General features: G+C 42.1%; 1 protein-coding gene across 2 annotated transcripts in view; it reads left to right on the forward strand.

The window, feature by feature from the left end:
- The window catches only part of tll1 (tolloid-like 1), a 51,743-nt gene that overhangs the window by 22,800 nt on the left and 5,728 nt on the right, over window positions 1-23,215 (forward strand). For both annotated transcript variants that reach the window (XM_083971566.1, XM_083971567.1), the window contains exons 6-18: window positions 2,571-2,749; window positions 3,798-3,903; window positions 5,099-5,223; window positions 6,723-6,838; window positions 7,157-7,259; window positions 8,523-8,639; window positions 8,955-9,100; window positions 10,555-10,750; window positions 10,868-10,993; window positions 12,795-12,955; window positions 13,051-13,231; window positions 18,374-18,499; window positions 21,945-22,072. In XM_083971566.1, the coding sequence (XP_083827692.1) occupies window positions 2,571-2,749; window positions 3,798-3,903; window positions 5,099-5,223; window positions 6,723-6,838; window positions 7,157-7,259; window positions 8,523-8,639; window positions 8,955-9,100; window positions 10,555-10,750; window positions 10,868-10,993; window positions 12,795-12,955; window positions 13,051-13,231; window positions 18,374-18,499; window positions 21,945-22,072 (1,810 nt within the window). The remainder of the gene's footprint in view (window positions 1-2,570; window positions 2,750-3,797; window positions 3,904-5,098; window positions 5,224-6,722; window positions 6,839-7,156; window positions 7,260-8,522; window positions 8,640-8,954; window positions 9,101-10,554; window positions 10,751-10,867; window positions 10,994-12,794; window positions 12,956-13,050; window positions 13,232-18,373; window positions 18,500-21,944; window positions 22,073-23,215) is intronic.

Genomic DNA, 23,215 nt, shown 5'->3' on the forward strand with positions numbered 1-23,215 from the left:
GGTCTCTGTGTGACATGCGTGATTGTGTTTGTGTGATTATGTGTGTATTTGTGTGTGTGTGTGTACCTTGAGTTCAGTAGTGACCTTGTCACAGCGAGAGACGACATGGTCACTCAACAATGGCTCCGCTTTCCTTCCTGTCCTCCTCCTGTTTCCCCATCCCACCAATCACGCGGCTCGGTTTAAGTGTTTGTATGTTTGTGCAGTTTTTTTGTTCATACTCTGCAGAAGTTGCATTGTTCTGTTGAGTGGCAGCACGGCGGGGTCAGAGTGTGTTTGTACAGTGGTGGCACTTCACTGGCTGTGAGTGGTGAGGTTTCAGAGCGGCTCAGATCAGGACATCTGGGTATGAAAGAGCAGGATAGCTGCATCTGTGAACTTTCAGTATTAGAGGCTCAAATAATAAGTTGATCAGCAAAATAATTAACCAACAGCAGCTTTTCTCTGTTAACCATTTATCAAACAAAAGATAACAAACAGGTTCCAGCTTATGATAAAATGATCATTTTGATGCTTTTTCAGTTTTATAATTATAATTAACTACAGTTCTTGACTTTCCAGTTAAAACTATGCTGAAAACTCTGTGAAGAGGTGAATGAATATTAGCATGTTGATAGGTTAGATTCTCACTATGTAATTATTGAAGTTAACAGTAAGTTCACTGATGTAAAAATAATCTGGACACAATGTACAGAGCCTCTTTGTGTGTCTCTGTCAGTGTGTAAAATGTTAATTTGTAGACAGGGCTCTCAACGAAGATATCTCGATCTCAAAGAGTCTATTGTTTCATTCATAGATTTAATAATAATAATAATACAAAAACTTAATTTTCTTAACTTAATTAGCAGTTTAACAGTGTGTTGGACAGTAAAATGAGTATAAACATTTCTAATAACATTTCTAATAACTTGATTTAAAAAACAAAAGGCAACATATTAATCAAGAGCAAAAGTAAAAATATGTTATCAAAGTCTTTCTGTCTCCACTCACGAGGCAACTTTCAAGTGAAAGTGAAAGATCAAATATTCAGTGTTAACTTGTTTCAAAGCTGAAGCTGTGCCACTTTTTTTTGTCAACACTTTCCTTTCATTCACACCGACACATTTTATTGAAAACCTTGAGATCTGGACCACAAGTTTGTGGTTAAAACCTGCTGTTACTGTAGTAGTGACTTATGTGTCCAGAGCACCGTTAATCATCAAAAAAAAACGGTCAACCACTGAAATCTCTCATTGAATATCTGGTCAGATTTGTGATTCAGTTTAGTTAATTTCTCCAATAAAATGCCAAAAACATAATTTTCAAATCTAAAACCCCAGCAATGAACATTTTCAAGTCCACCTAAAATTTGAAAGCACTTCTGCAAATTGAACAATGATAGTAAAAGAGAGAAAAGTCTCACACAATATATTTTCTCCTAAAATAATATTTTGTGCCTGACAAAGATCTATATAATCAAAACATCGCACTGAAACTGTGATTAGAAAATTATTGTTGGAACTAGAGGCATGTTTTTTTTCTTGCCTTTATATTTCCTGTTTCCTGTTGAATAGTTTCCTCGGATGTGCATACCTCTGTTTTTCACTTCAACACGTAGTTACACAACGTCATGTCATAATTCTGCAGGTGGACAAGTTCTCTGAGTAATTGATTAAAGGCATGTAGATGCAGGCGTGTAGATGAGCCACAGATCTGCGTGTTAACTGATGATGCCGTCGGTCTCGTGTTCTGTGATAGGCTCGGCCGCATCAGAGATTAGACGCTTTAATCTGCTGTATAAATATCCTGCAGCTTGGATTTGTGATGTGTGTGACAAAGAGAGGCAGAAAAGCAAAGTGCTGCTGGTTTAAGTGCAGCACAGTAAATTCTATGGCACCTGTTGTATGTATGTGTGTGCGTGTGTGTTTATGTATGTATGTGTGTGTGTGTGTGTGTGTGTGAAGTACTTGTACTGATACAGGCTCTGCAAATGCTGCAAGAAAAGACTCTATCTACTCCAGTGACTCCTGATCCTTACTCTGCAATCAGCTCGCTGGATAACTTTAATCAGATTTGTTAGCCTGGCACGGATGTCTCGGCTAACCAGAAAAAGAGAATGAACGCGTGTGTGTGTGTGTGTGTGTGTGTGTGTGTGTGTGTGTGTGTGTGTGTGTGTGTGTGTGTGTGTGTGTGTGTGTGTGTGTGTGTGTGTGTGTGTGTGTGTGTGTGTGTGTGTGTGTGTGTGTGTGTGTGTGTGTGTGTGTTGTGTGAGCAGCGATATGTGAATTCTCACAGCTTGCTCACTTTGGGTTATGAAACTGCAGCGTTATTGGAACGTTGTATGTAAACAAATCCTGCCGCTTTTCCTCTGGTGGATGTAGTACGTGGCAGGAAATCCTGAAAAGACTTTGTGTTTTTGTGTGTGTGCATGTGCATGTATGTGTATGTGTGTGTGTGCATGTGTGTGCATGTGTGTGTGTGTGTGGTCAGTGTAAAGTGAATACAACTCTGCTGCTGATGCTTTTTTTCCACTGTCAAACCTGTAGTAAATGTCATCTCCCTACTATCAACTTCCTACTAATCCTTATTAGGTGTTGTTCCTATGTGGGTCGTCGTGGCAACGGGCCCCAGGCGATATCCATCGGCAAGAACTGTGACAAGTTTGGCATCGTGGTGCACGAACTGGGCCACGTCATCGGCTTCTGGCACGAGCACACGCGGCCCGACCGTGACGATCATGTGACCATCATCCGGGATAACATCCAGCCAGGTGAGGGCGGGCGGGGCTTGATACCCATGATGCACCTGGGTTTCTGCTTGAATGATGATACAACGTCGTCGTCTCTATAGATTATAGATTTTCTTGGTACGATTATTGTCAGAGAAATAATCACGGTATTGCGATTATCACGATTATTATGCATGGATTAATTTCACAACACTATTAATGTGTAAAATCAAATATAGTCAAAATATAATTCATTACTAATTATTTATTAATTATTAAAATATTTTAAGTACAGTATCTGTTAAAATATGACCAATCATTACTCCCCCAGGGGAAGTGTTTGAAATATTCAAGTCATTAATTGTCATCTATACCAAATGTTTAAGTTCATTTGAATAATTTTCTTTTAGTTACAGTACAAATGACACTCTAGCACTTCCTACCAATTCAGTGTTACGTTAGGTAAATGGACCAGTATCTGTGCGTTAAACCTTTACATTGGTGCACATTTGCCGATATGGTTCCAACATAATCTTTTTCAGAAAGTGACGGTATTTAGGGATCTTTACGATCAATTAATTGTGGCATTTAATACCGCGATTAATTGTGAAAACAAGTAATTGTGACATCCCTAATCTGGAGACAAGGAAACACTAAAGTGGACGGCGTGTGTGTAGTGTATGTTTTCAATCTCACACTCGTGTCCGGCTGTGTGCCGAGTGTGAATGAGGCTTTTAATGACTGTGAAGTCACCTAGACCCCCAGAGCGCCGGCTGCGTTTCCTCTCATTCGCTCCGAAGCACCAGAAGGCGTCCGGCACCTGACAGGTGTTAAACCAAAATGACGTATCGAAGGGAATCAACCCTGACCTCAAGTTTTTATTTAGAAACTACATCTCCAAGCAATGACCTTAAAACGTCTCATGTGTTCAGACTCAATCAAATAAATCATGTTTATTGTGACACAAACACACAAAATGATGAAGACTCTGAACTTGTGGTAAAACTAAACTTTCTCATGCTGCTGTCTGTGTGTGTGTGTGTGTGTTTGTTTGTGTGTGTTTGTGTGTGCGCATTTATGTGGTTCCCAGGCCAGGAGTATAACTTCCTCAAGATGGAGCCAGGGGAGGTCAACTCTCTCGGGGAGCCATATGATTTTGATAGCATCATGCACTACGCCAGGAACACCTTCTCACGGTAAGCAGCAGCAGCAGCAGCAGCAGCAGCAGAAAGCGGCGGCAGCAAAGTCTCATCATCTGTTGACTTGTTTTGAACTCACAGATCAGACAACACACTCTGCCAAAATGGATTTTTCTCAACTGTTAAGTCTGCTCCATATTTTGGGAAACAGAAACCTTGATGTTTTCTTTTTTTCTTTTTTTTCTTAAACATGTGGTTTATTGTTGTTGGGTGGAACTGATCGTTGATCAACATCAACTTTTGATCAACATCAGCATTTTGCATCATTAACTCTAGTCAGCCTTGTGAGCCGTCATGTCCCGGCTCTTTCCAAGTAATACAACAAACAATAACATGGAACAATGAAAACAGAGCAGGTGCTATTGTCTGTTTTGTGCAATTGTTGTACACAGGAAATGGTTGAGTTCTTTGTTAGCCCTTTGTTTTCGAGCACTTACACTCTCCACACTCCTGATTGCACTGATATCAACCCTTCATTGATTATTGTTTTATGGTATCCCTTTAATCACCGTCAGTTGTTTTTTGTGGCCCGTGGTAGAACAGATGTGTCTGTGTGAGCCTTTAAGGCTTCGGACCGCTCACCAACATGTGGCCACAACCTGAATATTTCATGCATCATTCACAACAAAAGGAAAAATGTTGAGGTGAAAATATAAATAAAGACAAAATGTTCCTTCATCCATTGAGTCATTCAGCTGGACTTTACCTCCTTTGAGGGGGTTAGAGATGTGTATATTTGCGTATCTGAGCTCTAAACACACGCTGAGACTTTTCTAGCCATAAAAACTGATGGAAAGTTTTCAGCACCATGAAATACCTTTTTTATTTTATTTTTTCCCAATTTCCCAAAGATTTGGATGTGAGACCAATCATGTGTTCTCGTTACATGCTTTTCATGTGAGGATGCTTTTGAAATTTTTGCCATATCTTCTCCCAGGAACCTCTCCCATTCCCCACGCAGCCCTAACTCTCACACATAGGACACAAACACACAACACAACACAACACAACACAACGGTTGAGGGAAACAACGTTTTGCATGCAGGTCACTGGTGTTTCAGAATTACAGTTTGTTCTTACAGCGAATCAAATGATTATTGTTTTCCAGATAAACCCATGTGTTGGGTCACATTTAATTTCCCTGAAATCAGAGCAGGGTGTGTTTATGAAATCTCTGCTGTGCTCTCTGCAGGGGGATGTTTCTCGACACCATCCTTCCATCCAGAGATGAAAACGGGGTCCGGCCTGCTATTGGCCAGCGGACCAGGCTCAGTAAAGGAGACATTGCACAGGCAAGGAAGCTGTATAGATGTCCAGGTACTGCTACATTTACTATGAGACCACAGTGTGCATGCGGTTTGTGTTGTTGCATGTGTGTGCTGTCGTCAGAGCTGGGAAACAAAAAAAAAAAGACGACCCCTGTTTGTCCGACTCTCACATCTTTAGTGTGAAATTGGCTCACCCCTTCGCTCTCCGAGGCACAGAGGTGAAGTTGAGTAATTTGTTTTTCCATGTGACGCTCGCCTCTCTCTGTTTTCCGGGGCTCAAACACATCTCAAACATAAACACACTCACACACTCTTCCCATCAGTTCTTGCGCACACTGCTGATGTGCTGGCGTCCCTCTGGTCCCTGGTGAGTTGCTCTGACGTGATCTGGAGCTGCTCTCCAACCGGGCTGTGCAGTTAATGTCGCAAACGTTTACGATCGCAGAGGCTGCCATCCCCGTCAGGCCCACACACGCGCAGCTACATCCTCAGACACTCATTCATCGTGTTTGCATGATGTATTGTCAGCGAGACAAACCGATTAAATGATGTAATAAATGTGGGTCCAGTTAGATTCACACAAGCCTTAGTTTTTTTTTTAGTGTGCATTCATTCTTTCTGGCTGATTTTGCTCTATTTAAATGCCATTAATCTGAATTAAATGAATTCCTCTAAATCCATTTTGATACAGGAGAGAGGAGAAGACTGTGTTAGTGTGTCCCAGCTGGAAATAGAAACAACTTCAACCTTATAAGGTCATATTTGAGTGATACCATATTCACTGACAGATGAACAGAGCCCCAGGGCATTGTGGGGGGAAAACAGCATGCATGATGGGATAGGAGGGGCACATTTGGCTAACCTCCTTTTGAAAGGGAGCGACGGCGTTAAACTCAAAAAAACGAAGCATAAAGAGAAACAATATTGTCTGGATATTTTTCCATGAAGACCCCATTCAGCTTCAGTGTGCTGCTTATTTCCTTTGCTGTCCATCGCTCTCATCCACTTACAGTAAACGACTCCGCTGGGGTTCGTTTCCTGCCGCTAAATGGTGACGGGGCTTGATGATCGTGGTCGGACCTCACAAGCGTACTGATATACACACAGGAATACAAACACACAGGCTGAAGCCTCCTACATGCAAAACTGAGAGCAGCCAAAGACAACATGAAACATGAGTTTGTTTGGGAGGGAGGTTTTAATTCCTTTACTGTTTTCTGACTCAAAATACATTTCTAACAGCTTCCATATGGACAGATGGGATAATGCAGACACAAACATTGGCACAAAAGAATGTGTGAGGCTGTTGCTTTGACAGAATAGTCCGATGTGTATTTATTTGGGTAAATTGGCAGTAAAAAATAATAGTTTTGTGCTGATTGATAATAATAATAGATGCTGGAGCCGTGTGCTCTTTAGTAGCATACCGATCTGAAGTCATCAGCAGCGCACAGTCGAGGGGATTATGCTCAACAGCAGGAGTTGCCACAAAAATGTAACTCCATCTGCGTGTGTGTGTGTTTTTGCATGTGTGTCTGTGCGTTGCAGCGTGTGGAGAGACGCTTCAAGAGTCAACGGGCAACTTCTCGTCTCCTGGTTACCCCAACGGATACCCTTCATACACTCACTGTGTCTGGAGAATATCTGTTACACCCGGAGAGAAGGTACACACACACGCGCACACACACACACACACACACACACACACACACACACACACACACACACACACACACACACACACACACACACACACACACACACACACACACACACACACACACACACACACACACACACACACACACACACACACAGTAGCACCCTGCAGTGCTGTGAATGTGCATGCTTGGCCAGTAACAATAAGAGACTGCTGACAGAATGACTGTATATTGATTAAGTCCTAACACTACAGGTACCACCCTCTTCCTAAGGTCTGACCCCCCGCTCCCTCCTCCTTCATCCTGTCTCTACTCTTCCAGATTGTTCTGAACTTCACCACCATGGATCTGTACAAGAGCAGCCTGTGCTGGTATGACTACATCGAGGTTCGGGATGGATACTGGAGGAAAGCTCCACTGCTCGGTAAGATCAAGACGAAGTGATCTGACACACAGTAGCATAGCCTCACAATTTCTCAAATCTGTCTTTTAAAATCATTCAGGTGCTCACATGAACAGCTTTTTCTTCTCCTTCTTATCATCTTATCAATAAGTTACAGTTTTAGTATGAAGCTCTCGCTCTCTTCTCTCAACAGTTTAACTGAGTGGTTCGTGATTCGTGACCCCATTTTTTTGGCAATCATGTGCAGTCACGTGATTGCGTCCGTCAATCAGGATGCGCCAGCTCAGATATTTTTATATGCTACATTTTATTTGAATTAAAGCAGAAGTGAGTGATCCGGTCGTTTTCGCTAATGCTGCGTTCCAGGCAGGCTTTTGAAATCGTAAATTACAGCTTCAAGTCACAACTTACGACTTTGTAGCGTTTCAGGCAACCCACTCGTGTTTTTCCGACCTGGGACTGAGAGACCCGTGTTTCAGTCCAAACACTCTATGTAAGTGATTGCTGTCGGAAGATATAACTATTTAAGACTTATATTAACACAAATATATCACTCACTTCTGCTTTAATTTTGAATTAGTTTAAAAAAATATTTTTATCAGTATTTTTTTTTATCAATTACTAGACATTTCAGGTGACCCCATTTGAATTCCAGGCGACCCCACGTGGCGTCCCGATCCCTGGGTTGAAAAACACTGGTTTGACTTATATCAACTGAAGCTTTTCAACACATCTTTGCACAGAATAATGGCTACCATACATACACTGTAAATGCATTAGAAATAGATCTTCTAATGGCCTATACGTATACGCCGAGCGACTGATTAAAGGAGGAAACAGCTGTGTAATTGTTCATATAAAGTTCATAGAAGTTAAGACACAATTAGCAACTCGACCTGCCAGGACACCCTGAACTACACAGCTTGTTTAACTGTAGTAAAGGATCAATTATGCAAATAACTCCCATATTAACTTTCCAACTTTTATCATTCACCGCAATTCAGTGGAAAATATTGGACTTGAACGTTGTGACTGTTGACTTATTAGAAGCCCAGATGCTCCACAGCTGTTGTGCACGTCTGAGAGGCAGGATTTTACAATTACTGAACGTTATCGCAGTTTGTTATTTAGCAAAACGCTACATTGTCCATGCAAGAAGTTATGTATTCATTTATTTTCACTACAGGAAGTTTCACTTTGATCTTTTATAATATTGCCCAAATTTTTTCAACAGTTCAGTCCTCACAGGGTTAATGCGTGTGTGTGCATGTGTGTGTTTTACAGGCCGGTTTTGTGGAGATAAAGTTCCTGACGTCTTGATTTCCACCGATAGCCGAATGTGGATTGAGTTCCGCAGCAGCAGCAACTGGGTGGGAAAAGGCTTCGCTGCTATTTATGAAGGTAACCTCCATCACTCACTCACTCACTCACTCAGTAATCAATTAATAAATAAACACACAAATACACACAATGTGAATAATGCACGGACTGCAGAGCCGCTGCACACTGTGAAACAAGAAGAGGCTCGACTTGTGACTTTGGTGTGATGTTTTCTCGGGGCTTTCATTATTCAGAGGGAACACAGAATGTGTTTCAGGTGCGTTGGGTCAGTGCAGTGAGAGGTAACACATCCCATCTGCCCTTCTCTCTTTCACCGTCTCTCTGTCTCTCTCTGTCTGTGTGTGTGTGTGTGTCTGTCTCTGTGTGTGTGTGCAGCGATCTGCGGGGGTGAGATCACCAAGGACTCGGGACAGATTCAGTCTCCAAACTACCCCGATGACTACAGACCTTCCAAAGAGTGTGTGTGGAGGATCACGGTGTCAGAGGGCTACAACGTCGGGCTCAGCTTCCAGGCTTTTGAGGTGACTTGGTGTGTGTGTGCGCGTGTGCATGTGCATGTGTTTCTCAATTTCTCTTTACGTCTGTCTCTCCCTCTGTGTTCATGTTCATGTGTGTGTGTGTGTGTGTTTAGGAATGTCTGGGTCAAATTTCACGCTCGTATAACTGCTAGGAAGTTAATAAAGATGGTGTGTGTGTGTGTGTGTGTGTGTGTGTGTGTGTGTGTGTGTGTGTGTGTGTGTGTGTGTGTGTGTGTGTGTGTGTGTGTGTGTGTGTGTGTGTGTGTGTGTGTGTGTGTGTGTGTGTGTGTGTGTGTGTGAGAGAGAGAGAGGGCGTATAGAGACACAGAGCAGACAGTTGAGGAGTAGATTTGTCGTTACGCTTTAAAACTGTCAACGTGCTAAATGACTTGATCTGTTCCCCCACATGAAAGGTAAAAAGTTCACTGCTGCTGCTCAGATCAACCTCTTACACACCGCGCCAGCCTCACACACACACACACACACTCTGTGACACACAGGACTTAAATCTTTTTATGATTCATTTACAAAAATCCCCCCCCGATAATCCCTGGACATAAAACTAAATATTTTAGGGGGGGAAATATCCGATAGTGTTCATGATGTCTCTTGCTGCTGCTAATTTTAGTCTTTTATCTGGTTTTAATTTTTGTTGTTTTGGCATCAAGTTTGTTTTGGCGATCAGACTTGGTGAACAGTTTTAATCATGAATTAGACTTAATGAACAACTTTGCATAACAAGGTGAAACAATGCTGCTGATTACATTGTGTGTGAGCAGCTGTTGCATAGTATTAACCCTTTAAGATGCAGCTGAGGAAAGCAGCATCTCCACCTCTCTTAAACCGCAATTACTGTACGTTCTTATAACCAATATGATGGACAAACCCCAGCTTGTGAAAACATTGAGTTTTCTTTTAAAAGATTTTCAAGAGTTCAAGAGAATTTATTCAGTCACATACAATAATACAGGATCATTGCAGTGAAATAATATGTGCAATACTCCAGTGACTGTGCAATTAAGAAAAACAAGAAACATGACAAGACAGCACATTAATCTGACTAAAGGAAACTCAAAAAAACACACTGATATACTCTAAACTAAGTACACGCACTTAACAACAGACAACAACAACATTCAACAATTCAATTAAAAAGGTGCCCATATTGTGCAAAGTGATGATAAAATTTAAGAGCACTGGTGCTAGCTCAATAAAATTTAATGTAAATATAATAATACATAAGTAATAAATAATGTAGATAATGTTCATACATGAAAGAGACCAAACTGTATGTGTTTTGCAGTGCCTGTTATAATTTCACGACAAAAATATGTATTGAAAACTTTGTGCTATATTATGTAGCTCGTAAGATGTTTTTGTCACAGAGATATTTGAAGCTGACTGTGATGTTTTGTGTATTTGTGTGTTCGTGTGCACCTGCGTGAATGCTTTTGTAGATCGAGAGGCACGACAGCTGTGCGTACGACTACCTGGAGGTCCGGGACGGCCCTCTGGAGACGAGCCCCCTGATTGGTCGCTTCTGCGGCTACGACAAACCAGAGGACGTGCGCTCCACGTCACACACCCTCTGGATGAAGTTTGTCTCCGACGGGACGGTGAACAAGGCCGGCTTTGCTGCAAACTTTTTCAAAGGTGTGTGTGTGTGTGTGTGCGTGTGTGTATAATTGTGTGTTGTTTTTTTTGCTCACATGGACCAAAGCGTTTTTATTTATGTGCGTGAAAATGTGCTCTGACGTGTGTGTTTTTCAGAGGAGGATGAGTGTGCCAAACCAGACAATGGAGGATGTGAACAGAGGTGTGTAAACACTCTGGGCAGCTTCAAGTGTGCCTGTGACCCTGGCTATGAACTAGCTCCTGACAAGAAGAGCTGTGAAGGTAACAGCGCGCGTGTGTGTATGTGTGTGGTATGCTAAACTCATGATTGCGTGTGCATTCCTTTGTTTCTGTCGGATATGAGTCGAACTCATCAAGAAAGAAAAAAAAAACAACATCCGACCGGCCTCGATCAACAGGAAAAAACATCTTTCTGACACAAAGCCACATGCCTCGTTGTTCCTGTGCCACAAACGCTGTGAACGTCCTTTAATCCCGCAAAATAGATTAACAACCCGTAATGACCCACATACTGAAACAACTGAGCAAACCACTTCAGAGGCACAGAGAAAAAGCTCTGCTAGTGAAATATCCAAATTGTGGGTTTTTTTTTGTTTTTTTGCTGTGTTTCTTTGAAGAGCAGTAGTTACCATTGGCATCCACCTTGAATAAAAAGTGTGAGAAAATGTTGAAGAAAGTGGATTATCCCAAAAAAACAAACACGAAACCTATGAGTTTGGAAATATGCTGAGGTCTGTAGCTGTCTAACGCTGAGCCTGGCGGTGAGAACGGGGTCAGGAGAAATAGCTGCTGGGCCACATCAGGAAATGTGGTGAAGTGGACAGGTGCTTTTTGTGAGTAACTTTGCCCATTTCCTGTGAAGAAATTAACAAACATCAGTAGCGATGACTTTCCAAGCACATTTCCGTTTTAGCAGACTCTGGGGGGGCTCTGGGGAAAAAATATTCCCACTGGGATGGATGGAAGCAGAGGCTTTCCACATTCCAGCCTTTACTGTATCAGGAATATCACCCTCCTGACCAAAATTAACGTTACGCACAGCTGTGGCAGTAAAATCCCAACCCTGCATGCACAAAGCTGACTGCTCAACCATGATAACTCACAGCTGCGGTGGAGAAATTGTGGACATGACGGGCTGGAGTCTGTTCACTCACAAATGCAATAGTTCACAATTTTGAAAACTAGTAAATCTTGAACCAAAACTGTTTAAAAAAAAGAAGAAAAAAGACAATGGCTGCTTTTGTCAGCACTGTGGGCTGTGGCAGATAGTCAGAGAGTCCTGGAGCCAGTGGCACAAAGCATCTTAAAGTAAGAGTCATTAGAGTCCAATTTAAGATTTTCTTGAAATAAAAACACTTGCACAATACACCATTAAAATCTAAAGTTGTGAGCGTTTCTCCATGCTCTTGCCTTATACACAAAGGATCCCTTAAAGTAATTTAAGCCATTGCACGCAAGAGTCAAGGCATTAGAAACCAAACTAAGGAATAAAAACTAAAAGTCCATCTGATTCAACATGGTTTGGTTTATGCTGATAAATTAAGAGGATGAACATCCCAACTACATTTTTCTGCAGTTGGGAGAACCCGATGATTTTACAGTATATAGATTTAATCAGCCGTCAATATATGATTTGTCCGACTGTCTGGAGCTGGATCGATACATTTCAGCAGCTTCTTTGCAGTTTTATGCTACGGGATCTTCTCATCCAATCATTGGGGAAGTATTTCACGTCCATCAATCAACTGTGTGCTCTGTCAGCTTTTGAAGATGTAGTTTACTCTGACATGACAATATACTTTTGCATTCAGGTAAAACAAGTAAACACATAGTATTTTCTGCATTTTTAAAGATTTGCAAGTTGCTTTCATTGGACAGCACATTATATAGAGGTGGCAAGAGATGAGGGGAGAGCAAGCAGGGACTTATAGACCCTGTTATATGAGTGTCATCCCACCTGTCTGCCACCATGTTTTATCATCTAGCTCAAACACCACTCAGTCTCAAATTCCTGCTCTTTCTATCTTGTCTCTCTCTGAATGGTTTGTGTGTGTGTTTGCAGCGGCGTGCGGCGGTCTCCTCTCTAAGTTGAATGGGACCATCAGCACCCCTGGTTGGCCTAAAGAGTATCCACCAAACAAGAACTGTGTGTGGCAGGTGGTCGCTCCCACTCAGTACCGCATCTCCATGCAGTTTGAGGCCTTTGAGCTGGAGGGAAACGAGGTGAGTGTGTCTGTGTTTTTATGCGTTATGTTAATCACAATACAAAAGGAGAGTGGGTGTGTGTCATAGAGTTGTTTGTGTGTGTGTGTGTTTAGGTGTGTAAATACGACTATGTGGAGGTGCGGAGCGGCCTCTCGTCCGACTCTAAGCTGCATGGGAAATACTGCGGCACCGAGGTCCCTGAAGTCATCACCTCTCAGTACAACAACATGAGAATCGAGTTCAAGTCTGACAACACTGTCTCCAAGAAAGGCTTCAAGGCCCATTTCTTCTCAGGTAGGACAAGTGTGTGAGTGTGTGCTGTGTGTGTGTGTGTGGGTTTATATGTCTTTGTGGGTGGGTGGAACCATGGAGCCATATCTGTGCAAATATGTGAGTGTTTGGAGCATAATTAGCATACACAACATACGGACACCAGATGTGTTGATTTTTCTGCAGGAGCAGTTTGAGGTAGTTTCAATGGACTGACATTTCACAGTTGGAAATAGGCCCGATTTCAGTACCGTCCCTGCACGCTACTGCTCAGAGATGGAGTGAGTGTTTCATAGAGGGAAGGTATAAATTTACTGGCGAGCTTTGGGACGTCCTCGCCCGCTGCTCTCTGATTGAAACAGGAAATTAATTTTTCACCCCAAAATATACCAGACAGGATATTGTAATTATATCAATATTGATCTGAAAGATAATTTGCACGAGAAATAGTCTGAGGTGAGGTAATCTCGCTCAGAAGCAAAGAAGTGAAGCTGCAACTTCTCTGGCAGTGTGAGTGGTTGGTAAACCTGCATCGATACAGGCCTGTTGTTGGTTTTGGAACGGCTTTACAACCCACTCCCACTTCAGGCTCGTTGGGTCGGAACAACACTTGGACCCTTCGTAGGAACGTGCAAACTGACTGAGCGTGGGAGGGTGTGGGGGGCTGGACTGGACTTGGGCCGTTCGTTACAGCTCGTGCCATCTGCACTTAGACACTGTATAAAGAGCCAGGAGAGTGCAGAGCAGTTTAGCTGAAGTAGGTTTGTAACAGGTGGAAATTAGATTTTTTGTAGTAACTTCATTGCGTTGTGCATGAACAGAGCTTTGTGGACTTGTGCTGAGTATTTAAGTTTCCTCTCTTTGCTGCTGGCTTTGGGAGAGTTCATCCACAGCATAGGGAGGGAGGCCTGTTTGACATTTCATATCTGCCCACCTCTGCTTTGTGTTTGTGTACGTTTGCTTGCATTTGTGTCCATATGCATATGTCTGTGTCCATACAGTATAAGTTTGTCTGCTTGTGTTGTGTCTGTCTGTGCTGCTGCTCCTCCTGAGCCTCCTCCCTGTCGTCCTGCACCCACCCACCCACCCACCCCACGCTCTGCCCTCTCTCCTTCAGACAGGCTGGCTCTGTGTCAGGAGCGTATGTTTGTGTTTGAGTCATGCCAGGACATAAAGCACGGCCGCTCTCCCGCTCGTGGCCGCATCAACAACAAGCTGGCGGCCTCATCAAAGGTCAGAGGTAACATGACCTCACAATCGGCCTCTCTGATTGGTGATTCAAGGGAATGGATGGATCCTGCTTTCATGGCGTGGATCGTTGTCCAATCCATTCTCCTCCAGAGGGAAACATGTGCTGTGTCCCAATTCCACACCAGCCAGTAGAAATCAAGAGTATCAAGAAGAAAGGCAAGGCAAGACAAATGTTTTTGTATAGCACATTATCATATGTAGTGGTCATTCAATGTGCTTAAAAGAAACAAAAAAAAATAGAAGTAAAAAGCTCTGGATGATATAAAGGCATGAACATTTTTGTTAAATAGAAGGTCTCTGATCCTTCTTTTGTTTTCAAGATGCAAAACCAAGTCACATTTAATAATAAAACATTTTTGATTTACACATTTCCCTCTCTGTCAGCTGTAATCAAGAGATTTTCTAATTTAATAGATGCAAATGGAGCCGTCATTGCTCTCAACATTAGTTTTATATGTGATTTTGCAGACATCAGTAAAATATTTACACATCTGTATTACAATACTGTGTTATTTATACAAGGAAATCACACATAATGTGTACAAATAGATGCCAAGCAAGCCAACTTACAGTATATAGAGTCAGTTTCAAAATTTTTAGTGATCCTTCAGGAGTGTCTCAATGTTTTGCTGCTGTGAGAAGCTCTTCTCTTGTGCATTGCATTATGGGACAAAAGTGCACCGTCAGCACCACCTTGAAAAGTCAAGACATACATCAAATGCATATTATTTAATTATTTTTTTTAACTTCGCTAGTATGAATACAGTGTATACCGTGAGAATTATTATTATTACATAGTGTGGAATTTGGACACAGCTGTGATTTTCCGGTCAAAACGCAACAAACATCCTCTACTCGCTGTAGCACGGATGAATTTGTTGTATGCTAACACCAGATAATGAAGATTATCGGTTATAATAACAGTTTTAAGACGCCAGTTTCTCTCTCTGCTCCAAAACGACTTCCTCCCACTTCAGATGACGTAGAGCTGTCGACTGTTTCGTCAGCTACCTGCAGAACACCTGCAGCACACGGCCGACGCGCTCAGTGGAGTGCGGCTGTGCAGAAACGACTTAGTCAGACACAGATGATGCGTTCGAGTGCATGTGTAAAAAGTTGTTGTGAGTGGCTCAGCTGTTGTCAGAAACTTCCAGGGATAGCTTTTGGTTGGCGACACGCCAGCAGCTTTAGGGAGGTCCCTTCAAACCTCCCACACACTACTAATCCATGTGAGTGTGAGTGTGTGTGTGAGTGTGTGTGAGTGTGAGTGCGTGCATGTGTGTGTGCATGTGGACATTGTGTGCTTGACCTGAAGAAAGCTACAATGAACACTGTGTAGCATCAACCGCAAAGCTTCTTAGCCTGTGATAGGGTGAGACTGAGCCCACAATAGCACCGTAATACCACATCAGACACAGACACACACACACACACACACACGGAGTAGGGGAGAGAGAGAGAGAGAGGGAGGGAGAGAGGGAGAGAGAGAGAGAGCAAGAGAAGGATTTAGTGGTTTCATTAAAAGCAGATCTAGTTTGATTCACAAGCTCTGGAGTTGAGGTGAGACTCAGTGTCTGTGTCTAATCTCACATCTCTTTATAGGAATCTGTCCCTCACAGTTACACACACAAACACACACACACACACACACACACACAGCTCCGTCTCCCACACTCTTCAGTCTTCCTGTGCGGTCATCTGTCCATCTCCTGCTCTCTGTCTTTCTGACACTGTGGTCGTTGTCAACGTGGCAGCAGCCCCACACAGAGCCTCTTCCACCTCCACGCAGTGATCCGTTCTGCTCCCCACACAGCGTTCGGCTTCACTACAGGGGCCTTTGTCATCATCACCCAGACATCCTGGTGGAGGAGCCATGTGGTCGTAAAAAAAAGGCCACAAATTAGAGGATGAGGGAGAGTAAAATGAGCATGCAGTGAGAAAAAAAACACCTTTGTTGTGTCGGCTCTTGTTGTTTGAGGTCTCTCCATACTGTATGTCAGTCTGTCAATCGTTTTAAATTCACACCTGGCAGCCAAACAATCAGTGCAGATCCCCAAATTCCCAAAGATGCTAAAATATATCAGTTGGAAATTGGGGAAGTATGTATGAAATCATGCAAAAGTCTTAAAGAGTAGTAGTCCATTTGGTATCCATATGCTGTCTGCAGCATATAGATTTATATTTAGCAGACAAATGCAAGAGTGGTAACAATATACTTAAAGGGCATTTCCAGTCGTAATCAATGTTTACCTCAGATATCAGGTCACCTATGATCAGTTCATTTCATACCATCCATACTCGGGACGTTTGTATTCATTTTTGTTCAAGAATCTATCGTTTGTTCAATGTTCATTAATGCATTAAAGCAAATTCGGACTTACAGTACCACGGGTCAGAGAACACAACAGTAGAGGGACTGAAGGCTGCAGCCGCTGAATTTGAGTCTGAGGCGTCTGAGGCGTTTGTTCTCTGACCCGGAAAGAAACAATGCGTCCGAAATGCGTCTGAATTTTGATTTAATTTAATTGTAAAGCGGATTTTAAAATTTAGGTGATGGTCAAAAGGACGTTACTTGCAACCTCAGAAGAATTTTAAAATTAGTCTGGAGCTCATTAATGAACATTGAAAAAACGATAGATTCTTGAACAAAAACAAATGTAAACGTCCACACGCTGCAGTTGGGAGTATGGATGGTATGAAATGATCTGATCATAGGTGACCTGATATCTGAGGTAAACATTGATTACGACAGGAATTGCTCTTTAACTGAGTAAACTATTCTCACAGAGTGCACTACTGTACGTGTAGCTACCAGCATCATAACAACACAGTATAAGCAGCTGTTAATGACTTAAAAAAACACACATTTCATTCATTTCATGTGCAGCAGTAAAGCTGCTATTGTTCTTTGAAGAAAACCAGTCCTCCTTGTTAGTATGCAAATTTATGGACCAAAGTTCTTCAAAAACTAATCAGTTTATTTTTAGGGAGAATTTGTGGTCTACATTACGGCATCACCATGGCAACTTAATGTCCCACATATCCTACCATGTTACTGTGATGTCGGGACGTCACACAGAAGTAGGTCTGGTTCAGTTGTTACTGTGGAGAGGTTTTTTTTTTTGTATTTCTGGGATTCATACTGTAACGTGAAGACAGACCGAAGCTCCCGTCAGGTCTCACAGCTTCTCCTCAGACTGACGGAGCCGTGGTGGTCTGGCCCGAGGACAGCACAGCTGATCTGAAAAGAGCTTTTTGAGGTCAAGAGACGTTTGACCACAGAGCAGCTGTAGCCATGACCCCGAGTAGCACAAAGACAGTTTCACAGACCAACTGAACCTGACACACACACACACACACACACACATACACACAAACAAACTTAACTCTTTGGAGGTGTCTTTTTATTTTGAGGGCGTTTATCTCTTTAGCTCCCTGTTCACACACTGATTTCTGTTGTTAGTCGTTGGTTTCCTCTCACCTCACCCTGTTGGAAAGCTTTAAGTGTTTGTGTGGTTTTGGTTTGAGCTGCAGATTGTGTTTAAAGCTGTGATGGTTCTGCCTTTTTGGGCCATCGTGTTGGGCTTTAACTATCAGCCTCCTAATTAAAACTTTGAGTTGACAGTTGAATAATGATCTGGGTGGACGTGTCAGCTCATACTCTTGGTTTTTGCTCATCTATTTCTGTCACTTTCCTTTTAATTTTTACCTCACATTCTCCTTCACTGACTCCCTCCCCTCCCTTCCTTTACTTACTTACTTTATCTTTTCTTTCTCATACTCCACCTCCCCACCCCCTCGTCCTTAAGGTCTCATCCTTCCACTCCTCTCCCCCAGCTTGACCTCTTCCTTCCCTCCACCCAGTCTCTTTGCTGTTTCCACATGAGTGATGTGTTGCATGTGTATCTCTCACAGACAAAGATGAGTGCAGCAAGGACAACGGCGGCTGCCAGCACGAGTGCATCAACACAGTGGGCTCTTACGTTTGTCAGTGTCGCCATGGCTTTGTACTGCATGAGAACAAACATGACTGTAAGGAAGGTGGGTTTCACGTACATTCACATCCGCACACACACTGGCACAAAAACATTGGAGCGCACATGCATGTCCTGACACACCCACACAAGCATGTGCTCATTCATAAAAACAGTCATCGTCCATCGTACAATCCCTACTCTGTCTACCCGCATCAGAGTCCGCATGACAGCAGACTGACCCTCCCCATTTGAGGAAAGGTTGGTGGTTTTTTTGTTTTTTTTAATCTCCTGTCGACCTGAGGCTGGAGACAAAAACATGAAACTCTCAGGGTTTGACCTAAAAAACTAAACAAAAACAAAAAAAAGTGCCAGACAGGCCTTGCAACACACTTTTAATGCTACATGTGATTTCTTTCTATTATATATAATCATTAAGTCTGTGCAGTGAAAGCACATGGAGTCAGTTATATAAAAGACTCAACATATAAGACGTGATTTAAACTTTTCCTTAAGGACCAGTGTGTAGGATTTCAAATGACCTATTGGTGAAATTGAATATATAATTGATAATACATTCATTAATGTATGTAATACTATGAACTGTGTTTTTGTTAGCTTGGGTTTCGCGCTGCCTATATCTGAATAGGCAGCAGTTTCTCTTCTATGGAGCCCGCCATGTTTCTACTGGTGCTCATTATGGACAAACCGAACACAGTCTCTAGAGAAAGTCTTTACTGCAGGTTCTCCCACCCACTTTTAAAGGGTAGGGGGTATTCATTTAGGTGCAGTCCAACACCTCACCACTAGATGTCGCTAAATCCTGCACACTGGTCCTTTAAAAAACTTGATCTTAACGACGAGACTTGACTCGAACGTCCTTTAAAACCTTTATCTGAGAGATTTAAGACTTAACTTGCAATTTGTTTGATGTAAACTATATAAAAACAACAATCTTACACGTCATATTGCACAAGACAGGTATTTTAAAGTCTTAGTCATAATCTGTGTAAACTGTCTTGAAGCGAGACAAATGCTGCGATGAATGCCAGGTAAATCGTAGCTCTAAGACGTAAAGATAAAAACAGCACAACACAAACAGAGATGTGTCACGCCATACCACCCACAAACATAAAGCCGTATATTTAAAAAATTGTAAAAGTTTGGGGAAGAAGCCAATCATGGAAAGAGAAAAGAGACATGAAAATGAGATTCTGCAAAGCGAGTTTGGGCTAAAATCGCCTCTGCTTGCACTTGGTCTAAAGTAGTGGTTTCTTACCTTTCGTGCACTGCAGACTTTAAAAAAACATTTTTTAGCACATGCAGCACAAATGACAAGTTCAAATTTACCGCTGTAAGAAAATCTTCTGAAGATACAACGTTATTATGTTCCTCACAGTTCCCCTCTGAGAAGCTTGTTTGTTAACGAGCACCAGTCTGCAGCACAAGGGTTGGGAATCAATGCTTTTCTTCTCCAGACTTTAACCTTAACATGAACTTGTTTGACATGACTTGGGATTGGACTTGAACCTGCTTCAAAAGACAAACAGCTCTGCCTGTAAGTCACCAAAGCTGTGTTTACTGTGATGTGTGTTTGCGTGTGAGAAACACAAATCACAGGGGGGTTTCAGTTTGACATAAAACATTATTTATTAAAAGCCACCGACACATTCCCATGTGCGCACACATGCAAATACACAACTCTTGAATTGACATATTATACTCATCCCTTTGAAGTTGAACTTTTGAACGTGTACGCACACACATCACATCACCACTCACATACACACCTCACTAAAGGCTCCCTGTGCCGCTCATAAAAAGACTCATGTTTCAAACATCTGGGAGCTTAAAAAGCGTCGCATGTAGTGCGGTCTTCCTCTGTGTGTGTGTGTTTGTATGTGTGTTTACATCCATATTGTACATACTGTGTGTGCGTGTGGTTTGACCAACCTGTGGAGACACATTTGCACAGACTGGCATGTGCTGTTAACGTGTTGGATTAAGGGATGTCTCTCACCTGCCAGAGGTGTGTAACACTATGAGACAAGAGGAAATGAAAGAAAGACAAGTAAACTTTCAGAGATTTAGTTTCTTCCTTTTCGTGAAGCTGATTTTCTTTTTAACCTAATTTCTTTTAATATTGTGATGCAGTCATACTTCTGTTACTGTCATCAACTTGACAATGTGAAAGATTTGAGTATTTTTGCCTCTGATGCTTTGTCAGGCACGATAATTATGACAGAATTCAATGTCAGAGATCAAATCTATATCATGCAAATAGTTTATTTTCAACTGCTGACAGTCTGAGGGTCTGTAGAGTCTCCTGTGGAATATGACGTCTGTGTTCATTATATTGCATGTTGTAAAACTCTCCTTTACATTTCTACATTGTTCATGTAAATCCATTGGTCTCATTCTGTACATGGGTCCAGTTTATCTGACTCTAAATAAAAAAAACTGTCTCTCTGGAGCACATTGTGTTGTCTTGTGAATGCCTCCTGCATCCCATCATCTTCATTGTGCCACATCCATTTAACCTATACCAAATGCACAAACACACTAAACACACATGTGCTGTATTTCCTTCATCTGGTGCAGTTTGTAACTGATGCAAACTTTCCAAGAGTCCAACTTCAGCCAAGAACTTAGTGTGTGGCATTGCTGCCAGGATTTAGTCACTTGCCCATGAGTGAAACCAAGCTTCTATGCTGCAGTAAATCTCAAAGTAGTGTTTTCTTTTTTTCAATCAGGGTTCTTAGCAATGCATTGTGGGATCATCACATTGAGACACCCAAAAAGTTTGCCCAGATAAATTGCTGATAACTGTTTCCATGATGTACAGTAACAGAGTATTGATTGGTCAAGAGGATTTGGATTGTACAGGAACAGTAAAGGTGCAAAAAAAAAGAAAAAAAAAAGAAGCCTGCAACACAGCCACTGCAAACATCTCAATTTACCCACAATGCTCCTAAACATCGGTGTAAATAAGGCTCGGGACTTTAAGTTGCAGTGTCTGCAACAAATTCTGTGTGTGTACGAATATTTAAAGATGTATTTTATTAGTCCATAATAGATTAATATTATTGGGTAGTTGCTTATGTAAACATTCAAAGAAATGACATACTGTAGGATGATCATTTGGTTGACTTCTACATGGATTTAAACTTAACATTTAGTTAATCTCCTGCTACTGCTAAAACTAATGAAAATGTAACATTTTAGTATCATATTTGATCGTTTCTCTATGTTTTTTTTATGATGTCTGTGAATGAAGTTTGCCCAGTACAGCAACTACACAAACTACAGTGTCTTTGTGCACATGAAATCCTCAGTGAACTTGTCACCAGGATGTGTTTCTTTGAGATCTTTTCTCTCTAGTTTGGTTCTCTCATTTCTCTCCTTCCTGTTCTCTTTCCATTTCCTCTGACCTTTTCCTGTGCAGCCACGATTTTTAACTTCCTCTTCATGTGTGTGCTTGCGTGTTTCTATGTGTGCGTGCGTGTGTCCAGCTGAGTGTGAGCATAAGATCCACAGCCCCAGTGGGACCCTGAGCAGCCCTAACTGGCCGGACAAGTATCCCAGCCGTAAGGAGTGCACCTGGGACATCACAGCCACGCCGGGCCACAGAGTCAAGATCGTAAGTGTTCATCAAACGAAGCAGCACTCAACACATTTTCTTGAGGATCACTGGGATGCCTCCTCCTTCCCTCATAACAATACATTATTCTGTCTGTGGGTTGTGTAAAAAACCCTCGGGCTGCCCCCCCTCCTTCTTACACGATGATCTCTCTTTCACATGTTCCACATATGAAATCCAAATGTGAACGGGGGGAAAGAGAGAACGAAAGAGAGAGAGCACGTTTGTATATTCAGGCTAACTGCAAGCGTGTGCTCATGCGTTAGAAAGAGGCCTTGGGCAGTGGCCATCTGTGTCTTTGTGTTTTTCTGTGTGTGTGTGTTTGCAGGCTGCATGTGCGCGCACACACACATGCATACGTTTGAGTGTGTATAAGCATTTTTGTGTGTCGACACAGATAGTTAGTTACTGCAGTTCTACTTATTCATTAAAACACTGAATGAATGAATGAATGAAACAGTTATGATTCAACAACCCGACAACATATTTAATACTTTGGAGTTTTGTTGTCAGCTCATGTTTGCATTGTTATTGTTATTTATGATGACGAGACGGCGACAAGGGGCAGAAATAGAGAGAGATAGAGTTTGGTGACGGCACATCAGCTCAGACAGATGTTGTGTGACTGACAGTGTGAGCAGGATGTTGAAGAGATGATCTCCTGTCTCAGGTGTGTTCACGAGGGATGCTCGACACTGTTTGCACTTCACTTGGAGTGGTCTTGACATTCATGAGTATGTACTTCTATACTAATTTTTGCAGTAATGAGTAGTGTAACGAATTATTTTTTTCAAATGTAATTTTGAAGTAACACAAATACAGTTACTTCAATGGGTTAACTTCTTATTTAATTTGAAAATCGCAGACCTCAGAGGATTATACGGTTTATGGTCATTGATCACGTGACTTGGTGGGTGTGATCACACCACTAGTAGTCGACACAATGACGGACTGTCCAGGGTTGAATTGACTGTCCTGGAAAATACAGACGTTATGTTTCCCTCCTCGAGATAAAGGACAAGAATATAGTGATGCGCTGTCGTCTGTGGGCTGGTTGGAAACTGTTCCACGCCAAAGACCAGAAAATTGAATCTTTCCAAAGCGCCGAACCAAGCATCTCACTTCTGCATATTTACATTATAT

Source organism: Trachurus trachurus (genome assembly GCF_905171665.1).
Source record: "Trachurus trachurus genome assembly, chromosome: 1".
Classification (NCBI taxonomy): Eukaryota; Metazoa; Chordata; class Actinopteri; order Carangiformes; family Carangidae; genus Trachurus; species Trachurus trachurus.